Source organism: Sorex fumeus, unplaced genomic scaffold (genome assembly GCF_029834395.1).
Source record: "Sorex fumeus unplaced genomic scaffold, SorFum_2.1 ptg000041l, whole genome shotgun sequence".
Taxonomy (NCBI): domain Eukaryota; kingdom Metazoa; phylum Chordata; class Mammalia; order Eulipotyphla; family Soricidae; genus Sorex; species Sorex fumeus.
Window position 1 is genome coordinate 999394 of NW_026606098.1, and position 14221 is coordinate 1013614.

Below are 14221 nucleotides of genomic sequence, written 5' to 3' on the forward strand. Positions count from 1 at the left end.
TAGTTTTAATTTTTCAGAAATTGATACTTTTTCTCCTTGAATTTTGAAAGGATATTTGATCTCTGGCAAATTTGAAGCAATTCTGTAGACATACTCTGTTAAAATCACCGGGGGTTTTGTTTTATTTTCTGGGGAGTGGCAATGTTTGGAATTCATTATTCAAATGGTACTTAGGAGTAACTAGAAAATTGTGGCAAATAAAGTATATGTCCTCGTGGTATAAACGACTGCCAATTATGACATAAAATGGTCTATATAGTGGTAAATTTCCCCCCTAAGTACCATAGAACTCCGGATTTGTGCTAAGTGCTGAAATAACCCCAAACAATAAAACTACTACATTTAAATTGAGCACGATAGGAATTCTTAAATGTTTTGCCTGACTTTTGCAATGTGGATGTAAGACTGTTTTTAAAGGGCTTTAAAAAGGCATTTGAGATCCTGTCCCCATGAATGAAAACTTGACTGCTATTCACCGTTCTTTTGAATCAACACATTCAAAAATGTCTTGATGATGACACTAACGTGCCCTCCCCCCACCACCACCACTGAAGCAGTGGGCACTGTCCTTAGTCATGCTGGACTCTCACCCTGTCGTTTTGTTCTTGTACAGACTTTGGACGGGTTTGTTTTCGTGGTCGCATCCGATGGCAAAATCATGTACATATCAGAAACAGCGTCTGTCCATTTAGGCTTGTCCCAGGTAAGTTGCCTGATAGTGCAAATAAACCCAATATAAAGATCGTGACAGCCTTACTTCAAACAGTCTGTTCCTATGTTCGTGTTGGTGTGTGAACGTGACCCCAAATGGCAACTCTTAATCCCCAAAGGATTGGTAGTGGTTTTATTTTATTTTTTTCCCTGTTTTCTTCTTCTTCTTTTTTTCTTTCCTTTTTTAACTTTTGCCCAGTTCTTCTGTCCTATGTTGTGGACTTACCCAGACAAGTTCTCTGCCTACAACCAGTGGGCATCACCAGATAAAAAATGAATAATAAAAGACTTTTCAACCCATGGTTGGAGGCCTGCATGTGGTACGTGAGTTGCCCTGTGTGTGCATGTGGTGTGTGTGTGTGTGTGTGTGTGTGTGTGTGTGTCTCACACAGAGAGAGAGAGAGAGAGAGGAGAAAAAGAGAGAGGGAAGAGGGGAAAAATTGACACAGAACACAGGTTTTCTGCAGAACATGCGGGGGCAGGGAGAGAAAGGCAGGGGGTGTAGATTTATGAGTGTCCCCATGGAATGCAGGGTAATTTTTCCTGAGTTTTTCCACTTCAGCGGTCCTTTCAGTAAAGCATTTTATATGCTTGTGATAGAAACTCATAAAATTCTACTTACTACTGTTTCAAAAAGCAAAATTCTGGGTATTTTTATTTTTTTGTTTGTTTTCTTTTGGAGGGGGTGTTGTTTGTTTGTTGGGGGCACAAATGTCTCAGGGCTTATTCCAGGCTCTGTGCTTGGGGATCATACCTGGCAGGACTCAGGGGACCACATATGTTGCTGGGGATCAAACCCAGATTGGCCACGTGCAAGGCAAGTACCCGACCTGTTGTACCATCTTTCAAGCCTTGGGTATTTTTTAGAACATTTTGTTTATTTGTTTGTCTGTTGTTGTTTGTTTTGGGGGGTCCTACCCAGCAGTGCTCAGGAATTGCTCCTGGCTCTGTGCTCAGGGAGCAGTCTTGACAGTTCTTGGGAGACCATATGAGGTGCCAGGGATTGAATCCAGGTCGACTGTGTGCATGGCGAACACGCTACCTGCTGTATTATCTCTCCATACCCTCTTTAGAAATTTTAATAGTACCATTTTTTCCTGGCACTATCTTCTAAGGAGGTGATCGTTCCTGAGAGGAAGAAAGTGTACCTGGTCCAGGAAGGGAGGGGGCCTAGCTACTTTCTGAGTTGGGGGCTCTGGATTAGGGAAGTCTTGGTGATTCTGCCATTCACATTTTGGATTTAGCTAGCATGGGTCATGGTTCTCAGTGTCCCACTTTTCGTACATCTTAGGACTAAAAGTTTCTTGTAAAGCACTAAAGTGCTTGATTTTTTTTTATCACAACACACTAGAATTAGAGGAAATGCGGAAATGCTCCCCTCCCCCCCCCCACTGGTGTGTGTGTGTGTGTGTGTGTGTGTGTGTAAACCCCTGAGTTGCACCCACCTCCCACAGTACTTCAGTGGGATTCAAACATGGTGCTGAAGATGGCTTTTCTAATTAAGAAAAAAATAGGGGTAGGGGGACATTTGGAAAAACGTATCTGCTATCTTCCTTCCATTTATTAATTTTTTAAAAAATTTTTATTAGTGAAACACCATGAGGTACAGTTGTAGACTTAAAAATTTTTGTGCTTAGGTTTCAATTATACAATGATCCAGTACCCATCCCTCCACCAGTGCCCATTCTCCACCACCACTAATCCCAGTATCCCTCCCCCCCCATCCCCTCATCCCACCCTGCCTCTGTAATTTTTTTTTTTGGCCAAAATGGTGTGAAACTTCATATTTGTTTACCACCTTCTCTTCCCATGTGTATCTGTCCTTACCCAGGACAACATAGGCTAAGGTGCCCCGACATTTCTTATTGTGGAGTTCTTTCAAGGGAATCTTAGAGGAAATCCCCTAATGCCTTCTTTTCTCTGATGAAATCAGGCCCTCTGGATAAAATTCAGCCTGGCAGTAGCTGGCTCACAGGACTGTTCTACTTGTAGAATGTAATTTGATTGGGAGCATGAAATTGATTTTTTGTTTGTTTCTGTTTTGGGGAGTGGGGGAGGATGGGCAAGGGTTCCCCAGCTGTGCTGGAGGCCACCAAGATAACACAGGTCATCAAATTCCCTGAGTTTCATGTTTGCCAGACATGTACTCCAGTCCTTTGAGCTAACTCCCTAGACCCAAAATTTACTTTTAAAATATTCTCTAAGGTTAGTCTTCTCTGAATTCCAACCTTGTTCTGTATGGGACTTTTTCTGGGGGAATGGGGTGGTTTGGACCACACCCCGCAGTATTCAGCAGCTATTTCTCGCTCTGTGCTCTGGGGATCACGTGCAGTGCCAGAGCTTGAACCCGGGTTGGCCCGTGCAAGGCGAGCACCTTACTGCCCGTACCATCCCTCCAGCCCCTATGTGGATGATGGATGACCCTTTAGCTGTCCAGCCCGATTTCTGCCCTTGACTTAATCTGTAGCTGATTGACCTTGCTCAGATCACTTAACTTTTTCAGTTACAATTTATAAAATTTGGGATTGCTCTGGTAGGTTCCAAACCACACAGTACATTTCACATACTTTAAAAATGACTCATCAAAGGTATTTTAAAATAGGCGAGGTCACTGTTACCGAACAGTGCATTCAAATCTGAGCTCCCTAGCTAGCACACAAAGCCGAAAGGGAAAGCCCTTCAGTTCTGTGGTTGGCATTGATAACGCTGATCCTTAACCTCCCTGGCCTGTAACTGAATTAAGAAAATCATGTTTGTTCTACTCCGCTTTCTCTCAGGGTTGAAGTTAAGCATGTTAGAAATGTCTGTTTTGTGTGAATTTAATTTTTTTAAATTGTGTCACCATGAGATACACAGTTATAAAGTTGTTCATTGTGTGAATTTTGAACTATAGGGAGTTGCACAGGGCCTAAAAACAGCTTCTGAGAGCGCTCTCTGGTTGGTACCTAGCAGACCGTCTGAGTCACTTGGGGTGTCCTGGCTTCATTAGCCACTAAGCACATACCAGAACATTCCAGATCATCCTGTCCGGCTGCTCCACCTCTCTTGGCTCATTTTCTCTTTGTATGCAGGGAAACACGATGATGGATTGTTTTGAAGACGATAATTAAGAAGGACCAAAGTGTTGGCAAGGTAGCACTCACACAGTGTGTTCACGGGTCAGGCGGAGGAAAGGAGTTTGAGCCAAAGCATGGGTAGAAGCAGATTTGCTCCTGACTGCAGTGTGCATAAAAACGTCACTTACACTGTTCAAAAGGGCGGCAATTCCTCTGCCATTTCCCAAGCAATCTGTAGTCATACCTTTAGTCGGGTTGCTGGCATTTATAAAGGATGAGTCAAATTGCCTAGAAGGATGGGTCATGGATCTCCACACCCCTATCCCCTGGTGGACTCTCTCCCCCTCAGTTACAAAATCCCACCAAAGCAGACTGGAAAGTGGATAGTGCCAGGCGGTGAGCTGTTAAAATAAGTGACAACAAACTTTCTCCTCAAATTTTCCTCCTGTTCACGATTAACTCCTCCAGGGAAATCCAGGGAGAATCACACTGTGTATTTGCTTTTCTGTCTTCTGCATTTAAATAATGAAATAAAGCATTGGATACGATGTCAAATATCCAACTCCTCCTTTTAGAGAAGAATTTAATAGGCGGGGGGGTGCACCCTTTTGATTATTTTTATTAGTAATAAAAGCCGGGCCAATATTCTCAAACATGAACATTTTCTTAAAATAAGCTTAAGGTTCTTCTGAATCATCAGAGAGAAGTGTGAACACGACTTTACCCAATGGCAGACTAATCTCGTAAAGGGATTTGCTGATGAATCATGACAAAGTGGTAGCTGAGATGGACAGAGTGCTGGTTTCCAAGTGCTTTCAGTCACTCTCGGGCCATTATCTTGGCCAGTCAGGCAGCTTCCACATTAATTCAGTGTTAAACTCCGTGTGAGCAATTTCCAGGGTATATAGGTTCTTCGGTTTGCTCGATTATGTGCTGCAAAGTGGTGTTTCCTTTTCCAGTCTGGACTATTTCCATGGCTAGCTGAATTACCTATTGACAGCATACATGTTATTTATTTGGGCCAATCCCAGAAGAGCACTGGAGGAGCAGGCAGTGAACTGAACTTAGCGCCCCTGCACGCAAACCTTGCACCCCAGTCCTTGAGCTACCTCCTCAGACCTAAATGTTATTTCCATGAGTGTGAAGCCACCTCAATTCAAAGCCACCTCCTTTATTGTTTGTTCGTTTTTAAGATATCTAACAGGTATCAAAGTAAGGACTCAACTTCAAAGGATGGGTTTTCTTCATTTATTTTTGCTTTTCTATTGGTGGGTATAGTCATGGGTGCTACCAGGTTTTTTTTTTAATCAGAAATGGCAGAATAAGAGTGATCGGGACCTGGTTTTCTCAGCGCAAACGCCCAGTGTTAAATTCTGTGAGGAAATAGTTGTACTTCTAGAACATTCTATATGTTCTATGTCTCTATACGTAATTATTCCAGAGACAAATTTTTTTAAATCAATTTGGAATCATTGTGAGTTGGGCAAGCACTTTATTATTCCACACAAGCTTTTAAAAATGGTTTCAGTCCATGTTTTTAAGGTTGATTCATTAACTTATATTTGAAGGAGAAAAGTGGCCTATACCTGCTATATGCCTCCCTAGGAATTTTTAAGTATCCTTGTGGTTTCAATTTCCTAACCAAAGCTGCATACATTAAATTGCATCTAGGTAACCAATATTCAATTCCCTCCCCCACCCCACCCCCCCAAAAAAAGAATTTGGGGGAGGGGGGGAGATAGGGAGGAAATAGCTGTTTATGAGACACATAAAGGAAAATATAATATTTGAGACTGTATCCGGAAACGGGGCTGTACAAATAGCCATGGCATTGTTGGGGCCCAAGACTTAATCCTTTCACTTTTGAAACACAGAGAAAGGACAGCGTTTTATGTTTGTTGACATAACTTGAACCCTGAAACCCAAACCATCTTATTTTAAAATGCCTAATTCACCATAGTCAGCAAAACACCAAAGCAGACACAATGGGCATTTCAGCCCTCAGGACGAGCGGCTCCTCCGGGCTCAGAATCGAGGCATTGAGGGCTGTATTTATCATATGGAGTTTTCTTGGCAAGAGGAAAAGCCATTCAGTAAAACATTTTTTTTAAAAAGGAAAAAAAAACCCTTTTAGTAGGAAAGTAATTCATTTTGTAGTTCGCAGGGTTTTACATATACTGCAATATCACACTGAGGGTCTGTTTTAATAAGGTTGATGGATGAGTCCTGGGGAGTTTTATGGCGACAACCATAATTTTTTTTTTTTTGGTGGGGGAGTGGTCGGATTACTTTCCCCATTTGAAAGCACGCACAGATCTGTAAATACAGGAAACACCATGTCAGCCGTAATTCTGAGGCAAGGTCAAGCACTGTTGTATCTTTCCAGAATTTGCTTTTTGCAAACATTTCCGTTATTGGAAGATTGTTTGACTTCCTAGATGGTCCGGATTGAGGGGGTGTAGGCTTGACCGGCGTGTTCAAAAGATCACGTCTTGTTCTTCACGGCCTTTGCACTGCCTGGCTTCTAGACTTAATGACAAGACAATGACTCGGGAACAGAACGAGCTACTCTGGGCTGACACTCAAATGGAATCCTTTAACCCAGAGACCAATCCATTTTGTAAAAGATGATTTTGAGGGAATTTTTTTTTCTTAAAGAAGCCAATTTATTTATTTATTTTTCTTTTTTGGGTCACACCCAGCAATGCTCAGGGGTTACTCCTGGCTTTGCACTCACAAATTACTCCTGCTGGTGCTTGGGGGACCATATGGGATGCCGGGGATCAAACCCGGGTCGGCTGCGTGCAAGGCAAACGCCTTACCCGCTGTGCTATCGCTCTGGCCCCTGAGGGAAAAATTAACTTGCATGAAACTGGAATATTCCCTTGTCCCTGGTTTCATGGGCAAGGCACAGGAGGCAGGCCAGACTTACTCCACCCAATTACAAGCCTTTGGTTCTTTACATTTTTAAAACAAATCATTGAAGGGCTGGAGAGATAGCACAGCAGGTAGGGCGTTTGCCTTGCACACGGCCAACCAGGGTTCGATTCCCAGCATCCCATATGGTCCCATAAGCACCACCAGGAGTAATTCCTGAGTGCAGAGTCAGGAGTAACCCCTGTGCATCGCCGGGTGTGATCCAAAAAGCAAAAAAAAAAAAAAAAAAAAAAAAAAAATTCACTGAAAGTTGGAGCGATAGGACAGAAGCAGGGTACTTACTTGCCTTGCAACGCCGCTGACCTGGGTTTGGTCCTTGGCACCCCACATGGCATCTTAATCCCCACTGGGAGTGACCCCCTGAGCCCAAAGCCAGGAGTCAGCCCTCTGTTAGTGGCCAAAACAAAAAGGCACTGGGTTGATGAAAGAAAATGGTCTTAAAGCTCTTCTTTTTTAAGATCAGAGAGAGAGAGAGAGAGGGAAAGAGAAAGAGAGGAGAGAGAGAGCTGGATGGGCTGTACATAGGAGAACCCCATTCAATCCCCAGCAACCCATGTGGTCCTTTGAGCACCACCAGTGATCCCTGAGCACAGAGCCAAGAGTAAACCATGCATACCCCTGGGTCTGCCCAAACCCTACACCCACAAAAAAAGAAAGAGTGGAGGGGTGGGCAAGGCGCTCTACAGGCCTGCCTTTACTCTTACTAGCTAGCCCTGCCCCCTGAGGAAATGTTCTTCTCCCCCTACCAACCCCCACATCCAACCAGCCCCGCAAGTTCTCACGCACTCTGGCTTTTCTGCCCATGTTGGCCAGGTGGTGCTGGCACTGATCAGGTCCAGGGGTGCTCCCCACTGTCCAGGGCTGCACTCTCAAGCAGGCATCAGCCACCACTGCCCAAAGGACCACCCTCATATTGATTGTTTCTGGAAACTTCTATCTTCTGGCATCGTAAGGTGGGTGATAGTGTCCAGTTATTGGGAATGCCTGTCTCCTGGCTCCTGGGTTTGGAGGAGACCTCGGGGGTTAGGAATGGAGTCACAGAACTCCCTTGCCCCATTCCTGGTCAGCTGTACCCTGTGTCTAGGCTGGGGCCATGTCCTGGGTGAGGCTTGCCTGGGTGAGGTCGTGGGTGGCGCCCGAAGGTCAAGGTAGCAATCCCAGGTCAAAGGGTTCACTGGAGGGGACCCAGGTCATAGGGCCACCCCGACCCACCCAAGGGTGGGGTACACAGGGTAAACTCATGCAGGAAGTGTCCCAGATTCTTCAAGATGCCAGACAGTGCCAAGGGGTGTGGCTCAGGGCCTTCGAGAAAGGGCCTTTATTGGGGTGCAGCGAGCAAGGCTGCTGTCCTGCTGCCCAGGGTCCTCAGAGAAGTTCAACTGCCCTCTCAGTGCAAGGTTCATATTTTTTGGTTTGGTTTTGGGCTTGGGGTCACACCCAGTGGTGCTCAGGGCTTACTCCTGGCTCTATGCTCAGGCGTCACTCAAGGGACCATGTGAGATGGCAGGGATCAAACCTGGGTGGGCCACATGCAAGGCAAGTGTCTTGCCTGCAGAACTGTCGCTCCAGCCCCCTTCAGTGGAAGGTTGTCCTAAAGATCCCAGAATACACCCTGACATATTCTAACTTAGGGATAAAGTTGTTATTGTTATTGGGACACATCGGCTGTGCTCAGGGATCACTCCTGGCAGGCTCTATGGACCACATGGGCATGCTAGGGGATGGAACTGGCCTAGTCACATGCACCGCAAGCACCCTATCCACTCTACTACCTCTCTAGCCCCAAAATTTAAAGATTTTTATTTGAAGGGCCATAGCTATAGTACAGAGTCTAGGGTTTTTGCCTTGCAGGTGGCCACCTGGGTTTCAGTCCTTGGCATCCCATATGATCCCTGAGTGCAGAGCCAGCAATAAGCTCTGAACACTGCCAGGTTTGGCTCCAAAACCAAAAAAATTAAAAAACACAAAAATAAAATTTTTCTTTAATTTTCGTTTTCACTCATCTCCTATGATGCTCAGGAGTTACTCCTGACTCTGTGCTCAGTAATTACTCCTGTCGGTGCTTGGGGGACCCTAGAGGATGCTGGAGATGGAATCTGGGTCAGTTGCATGCAAGACAAGTGCCTTACTTGCTGTACTACCTGGCTACAAAGAATCAAAATATTATCTCCCCACCCCCTGCCCATCTTTTCCTTTGCGATGCCCTGGGGGCTCCCACTTTCTGACTGTGGTGCTCCCTGGGGTCATGTTGGTGCTGGTACACACCAGGCAGTGGGGCACCCAAACCCACAGGGCAGGGGAGCTCAGCAGAGCAGCCGGCTTCGGGTAGGGAGCATGGGGTGGGGTGCAGCCTGGGGCCCATGCTAGTAAGGCTATGCCAGCCGAATGCTAGTAAGGCCAGCTCCAAGCCCCTGTGCTCTGCTCAGGCGTCGGCTTCCATTTGGTTTGGTTCCTGGGCCGCCCCTGGAGTCTTTCTCACCCTCACCCTCTCCTGCGCTGCAGGTGGAACTGACCGGCAACAGTATTTATGAGTACATCCACCCTTCGGACCACGACGAGATGACGGCAGTCCTGGCCGCCCACCAGCCGCTGCACCATCACCTACTCCAAGGTATTTGCTTGGAGCAGAGTCGCCAGGATGAGCCTTGAATGGGCTTCCGTGTGGCTGGGGGGTGGGGGTGGGGGCGGGGGCGGGGAGGATTTGCTCATGCTCCCTCCTCTCAGGGGCCAGACCCCAAGCCCCTCTTTCCCATACCCCCACCTGCACCTGCTGCACACACACACACACACACACGCACGCACGCACGCACGCACACATGCACGCATGCACACACACCTGACCTCCTTGTGCAACCTCATCCAGTGTAGACCATGGCTTCTCCCGAAAGGTGCTTTAAGGTTTGCAGACATCTAAACGGAACATTCCGTCTTAAGCGGAAGTTGCCGGGCTGGGTGACATGGGTGGGCTCAGGGGCGGGGAGGAGGGACATTGGGTCGCTGGGGCTGGAATCAAGCTTCAGCACACACTAAGCTTGCTGTCACCTGCCTGATGGCTTTGCCCACAGCAGGAATCAGAGACTCTCCTGCCTTGTTTCCCTGTGGGCAGTTGAAGCAAGCATCACACGGCTGCTCCCAGGGCCAGGGCTGGGTGCACAAGGAACCAGATCCCACTCCTGGAGCTGTGGCTCCCCCATGCCCGGCAAGCCCTGGGTGGTTCCCGACACCAGCAAGTCTGAGTGACACCGCATCCTGGGCCCCCTGTCTTGAACTGTCACCTTTGTTGGCTGAGGATCAGTAGGGCACCCACGGGCTCCCCAAGTATTGTTGGGGGGGAGGGGTGCAGTGAGGGGGAGGGGAAGGGAGAGTGAGGGAGGGTCAGACAAGCTGGAGGTTCCTGTTCTGAGTTCTTGTGAAAAGGCCCTCCCGTTGATCGTCGATTTGCTCGAGCGGGCCCAGTAACGTCTCCATTGGAGACTTTGTTGTTACTGTGTCTGGCATATCGAATACTCTCGGTAGCTTGCCGGGCTCTCCGAGAGGGGCGGAGGAATCGAACTCGGGTCGGAGCGATAGCACAGCGGGTAGGGCGTTCGCCTTACAAGCGGCCAACATGGCCGACCCGAGTTCTTGTGATTGTTTTTTATTTTGTTTTGTTTTGTTTTGACCAACCAGCAGCACTGACAGATCACTCCTGCAGGGGCCTGGGGGACCATAGCAGGTGCTGGGGATGGAACCTGGGTTGGCCACGTGCAGGGCAAGGGCCTTCCCCTCTGTGCTCTCACTCCAGCCCTGGTCTTGCTGTTAACTGTCACTGCGGCAGCCCACCTGTGTCTGATGGTAACAACTTAATGTTAGAGAACTGGTTCTGTTCCAGTTGGCCCCACTGATGGCTGTGTGACTTTTATTGATAAATAAAACACGGTTTTCAGAGCAGGAATCCACAGGTTTTGTGCCCTGGTACCAGCAGGCTGGCCCTTCTTGGGGACAGGGCTCTCCTTCTGTCAGTCCTTCGGGTCCTCCTGAGGTCAGCCCTGGCCCAGCTGTCCAGCAGCCCTTGTGGGAGGTGGGGGGACAGTACGACATGCCTTCTAGGGGGTGAGGCACTTGCCTTGATGCATCTGGTACTGACTCAGTCCCTGGCACCGCACAGAAACCCTCCTGAACACCATCAGGCGTGGCCTCTGAGCATAGAGCAGGAGTAAGCCCTGGGCACTTCCGGGCGACCCCTAAGCCCTCACCACACACAAAAATAAAAATAAAGACGAAGGGTCCCCTCACGGGCATTAACTGTTTTTGCTGTGGTAAGGTGGGGCACAGTTGTGAGATCCTCGGGAGGGGTCACCCCAAACAGAAGGGCCCACAGGGTTTCTGTTTTGTTTTGCTTTTTTTTTGCTTTTTTTTTTTTTTGGCCAGCGATGCTCAGAGGTTACTCCTGTCTCTGCACTCAGGAATTACTCCTGGCGATGCTCAGGGGACCATATGGGATGCTGAGGATCAAACCCGGGTTCACTGGGCACAAGGCAAACGCCCTACCTGCTGTACTATCGCTCCATCCACTCACCCCCCCCCCCAAGGGTCTCTGGAAGAGAGTACAAGCTCTTCCCAGGGTACAGCTGGTGAGGATGCCAGGGGTGGGGTTATGTTCCCACCTGGCCACTCCCCGGAAAGTGAATGAGAGCCTCCAGGGTGAAGGAGCAGTCTGGGGCCTGCTCCTGTGTCAGCAGCTTCTTGCGGTCAGGACCGTGGGCCCTGGCCAGCTCTCCCACCTCGTGGACAGCGGGGGGGAGGGGGGGAAGGGGCTGCGGGGGACAAGGGCGGTGGTGTGACCAACCTCTCTGCTTTCAGAGTATGAGATGGAGCGCTCCTTCTTCCTGCGGATGAAGTGCGTGCTGGCCAAGAGGAACGCGGGTCTGACCTGCAGCGGATATAAGGTGTGTGCCCTTCTGCAAGAGGAGGCCCAGGCTGGCCCTGGACTCACTGTGTGGGACCAAGAGTAGGGGAGTGGTCTTACTGCACCCAGGCAGGTGTCTGAGTTCCCTGAGGACCCACGTTCCAGGCCAGGAAGTAAGTGGGGGGGGGGGTGGAGGCAGGAAGCAGTGAGTGCTCTGGGGGAGACAGGTGGCCTTTACCTGCAGGATGGCCAAATCTGGGGTGATTGGAAGTCTGCGGCTCAGCAGGACTGGCCCAGGCTGTTGTGAAGGGTCCCTCGAGGGGTCCCTCATCACCCTCCCTTATACCAGGACAGGAACAGAAAAGAGGACGGCGACAGGAGGGATTTGGTTGGTGCTTTTCCCCTGCTGACTCCAGCTCCTAGGATTTGGGGAGCAGGGCACCCCCCACCCCTTGCCTCACAGGACAGCGTGGGGGAAGGGCAGGCTGCAGGCTGTCCCAGATGAGCCCCCTTCCACCCATCAGGCCTGCTTTGGGATCCCGCCCCCGCCCCCAAAGGGAACCCATCCTGCATCTTCTCCCATAGAGGGTGAGCCTGTGACTCTGGGGGTCCCAGGGAAGAGGGTGAGGGCAGGGCAGCTCCATGTCTGCCTCCGTGTCCCCAGCTGCCTACCCCCGCATCTCCTCCCTCTCTGCCCCTTTCCATCCGCCTCCACCTTCCCACTCCCCTCCCCCTTCAGGGCTCCCCATCCTGCCCCCAGCCTCTCCTCCCTCACCCCTTCCCGGTACTGGAAACCACACTCTGAGCTCTCTCACTTCATGCCACTCAGCTTTCCAGTTTGGGGACCCCTTTCTTTCTTTCTTTTTTCGTCTTCTTCTTCTTTTTTTTTTTTTTTTTTGCTTTTTGGGTCACACTGGGTGATGCACAGGGGTTACTCCTGGCTCTGCACTCAGGAGTTACTCCTGACGGTGCTCAGGGGACCATATGGGATGCTGGGAATTGAACCCGGGTTGGCCGCTTGCAAGGCAAATGCCCTACCCGCTGGGCTATCACTCCAGCCCCCCTGGGGGACCCCTTTCTTATCTGCCTGTATGGGTCAAGAGGGAGGACCCCTGTACACCTTCCCTTGGAGACGCAGGGTGGGGCCCTTTCTGCCACAGGAGAGGATCCGGCTCTCAACTCGGTTCCTTGGCTCCTTCGTTGTTGTTTTGGGGCCACGCCAGGGTGTGCTCGGGGCTGACTCCTGGCAGGGCTCAGGGGACCATCTGGGGTAACAAGGATCAAACCTGGGTCAGCTGCCTGAGGGCCAGTGCCCTGCCCACTGTGCCATTGCTCCAGGCCCTGCTCCTCTGGATGGAGGCAGGCACTTGACCTCTGGCCCGCCCTGTCTCTTCACCCTAAACAAACTTCATTGGGTTTCCTGTCCCCGAGCTGATTGGAGGGACTCAGGTGCGCCTCAGCCGTGCAGGGGAAGAGCTGGAGAGCTAGAATCCAAGCTCAGCTGACGGCCTGCCCTTAGGACCAGACTTTTCTTGGCTGTGACCCTCCTGCTCTTCAAGTTTTTTTGTCTGCATAAATAAATGTTTCTCTTTGCACTTGGGAACGGCAGTTTTCTCCCCGGTTCTCACAACTACAATAAGAGATTTTTTTTCTTTCCCTTTTCTTTGCAGGGGGGTGGGCAGGGGGGGGGTCTTTGGGTCACACCCAGGATGATCAGGGCTTATTCCTGGCTCTGCACTCAGGGATCACTCCTGATGGTGCTCAGGGGACCCTACGGGATACTGGGAATCAAACCCGGGTTTGCTGTGTGCCAGGCAGACACCCTACCCACTGTGCTAAGGCTCCAGCCCCTGTAACAAGCATTTTCTAGGAAGCACCAGGTGATAACACCTTAGTTATAATTGAAATTAAAATCACGTACATCGAGACTAGGAATGGAGTTCATTGGGCAGCCCAGGCCTCCTTGTAAAAGTGTCTGGGTTCCATCCCTGCCCTTCTGACCCCCAAGCTCATTTAAAACAAGGCAATTTTTTTATCCTACAGAAATAACTCGTGTGTGTGTGTGTGTGTGTGTGTGTGTGTGTGTGTGTGTGTGTTTGGGCCACACCTGGCAATACTCAAGGCTTACTCCTGGCTCTGTGCTCAAGGATCACTCTTGTTAGGAGCACTGTATGAGGTGCCGGGATAGAACTTGAGTTGGCCAAGAGCAAGGCAATTGCTTTTTCAGATTTACTACCTCTCTGGAAAGAATTCTTAACTTACTGGAGTGGCATGACTGTCAGGTGAGATAAAAATCAAGCCAGAGAGATGGTTCCAGGGGTTGGCACAAGCTGTGAAACAGGCGGCCCTGTGGGGTCCCCCCCAGTGCCTCAGAGCAGCCCCCACCACTGCCGAGGAGAGGGGTCAAGGACAACAACCACCAATAAAGGTCATATAATGGCGAATTAACAGATACCCAAAGAAATTCCAGGCCCTGAGGAGGTGGTGCCCATGGTCACCACTAACTAAAGTTAGTGACCGGGAACAAACGGTCAGCTCCCCGATGATGGGTCAGATCATCAGGTGCACTTGGTATTGAGCTCATGAAGTATCCGTTCATTCTCTGTGTGTGTGTGTGTGTGTGTGTGTG

General features: G+C 49.5%; 1 protein-coding gene across 1 annotated transcript in view; it reads left to right on the plus strand.

Annotated features, from left to right (window-relative positions):
• SIM2 (SIM bHLH transcription factor 2) overlaps positions 1-14221 on the plus strand; it is a 44735-nt gene that overhangs the window by 9775 nt on the left and 20739 nt on the right. Inside the window, 3 exon segments of the mRNA XM_056119583.1 lie at positions 614-703; positions 9207-9315; positions 11547-11632. Coding sequence (XP_055975558.1) covers positions 614-703; positions 9207-9315; positions 11547-11632 — 285 coding nt within the window.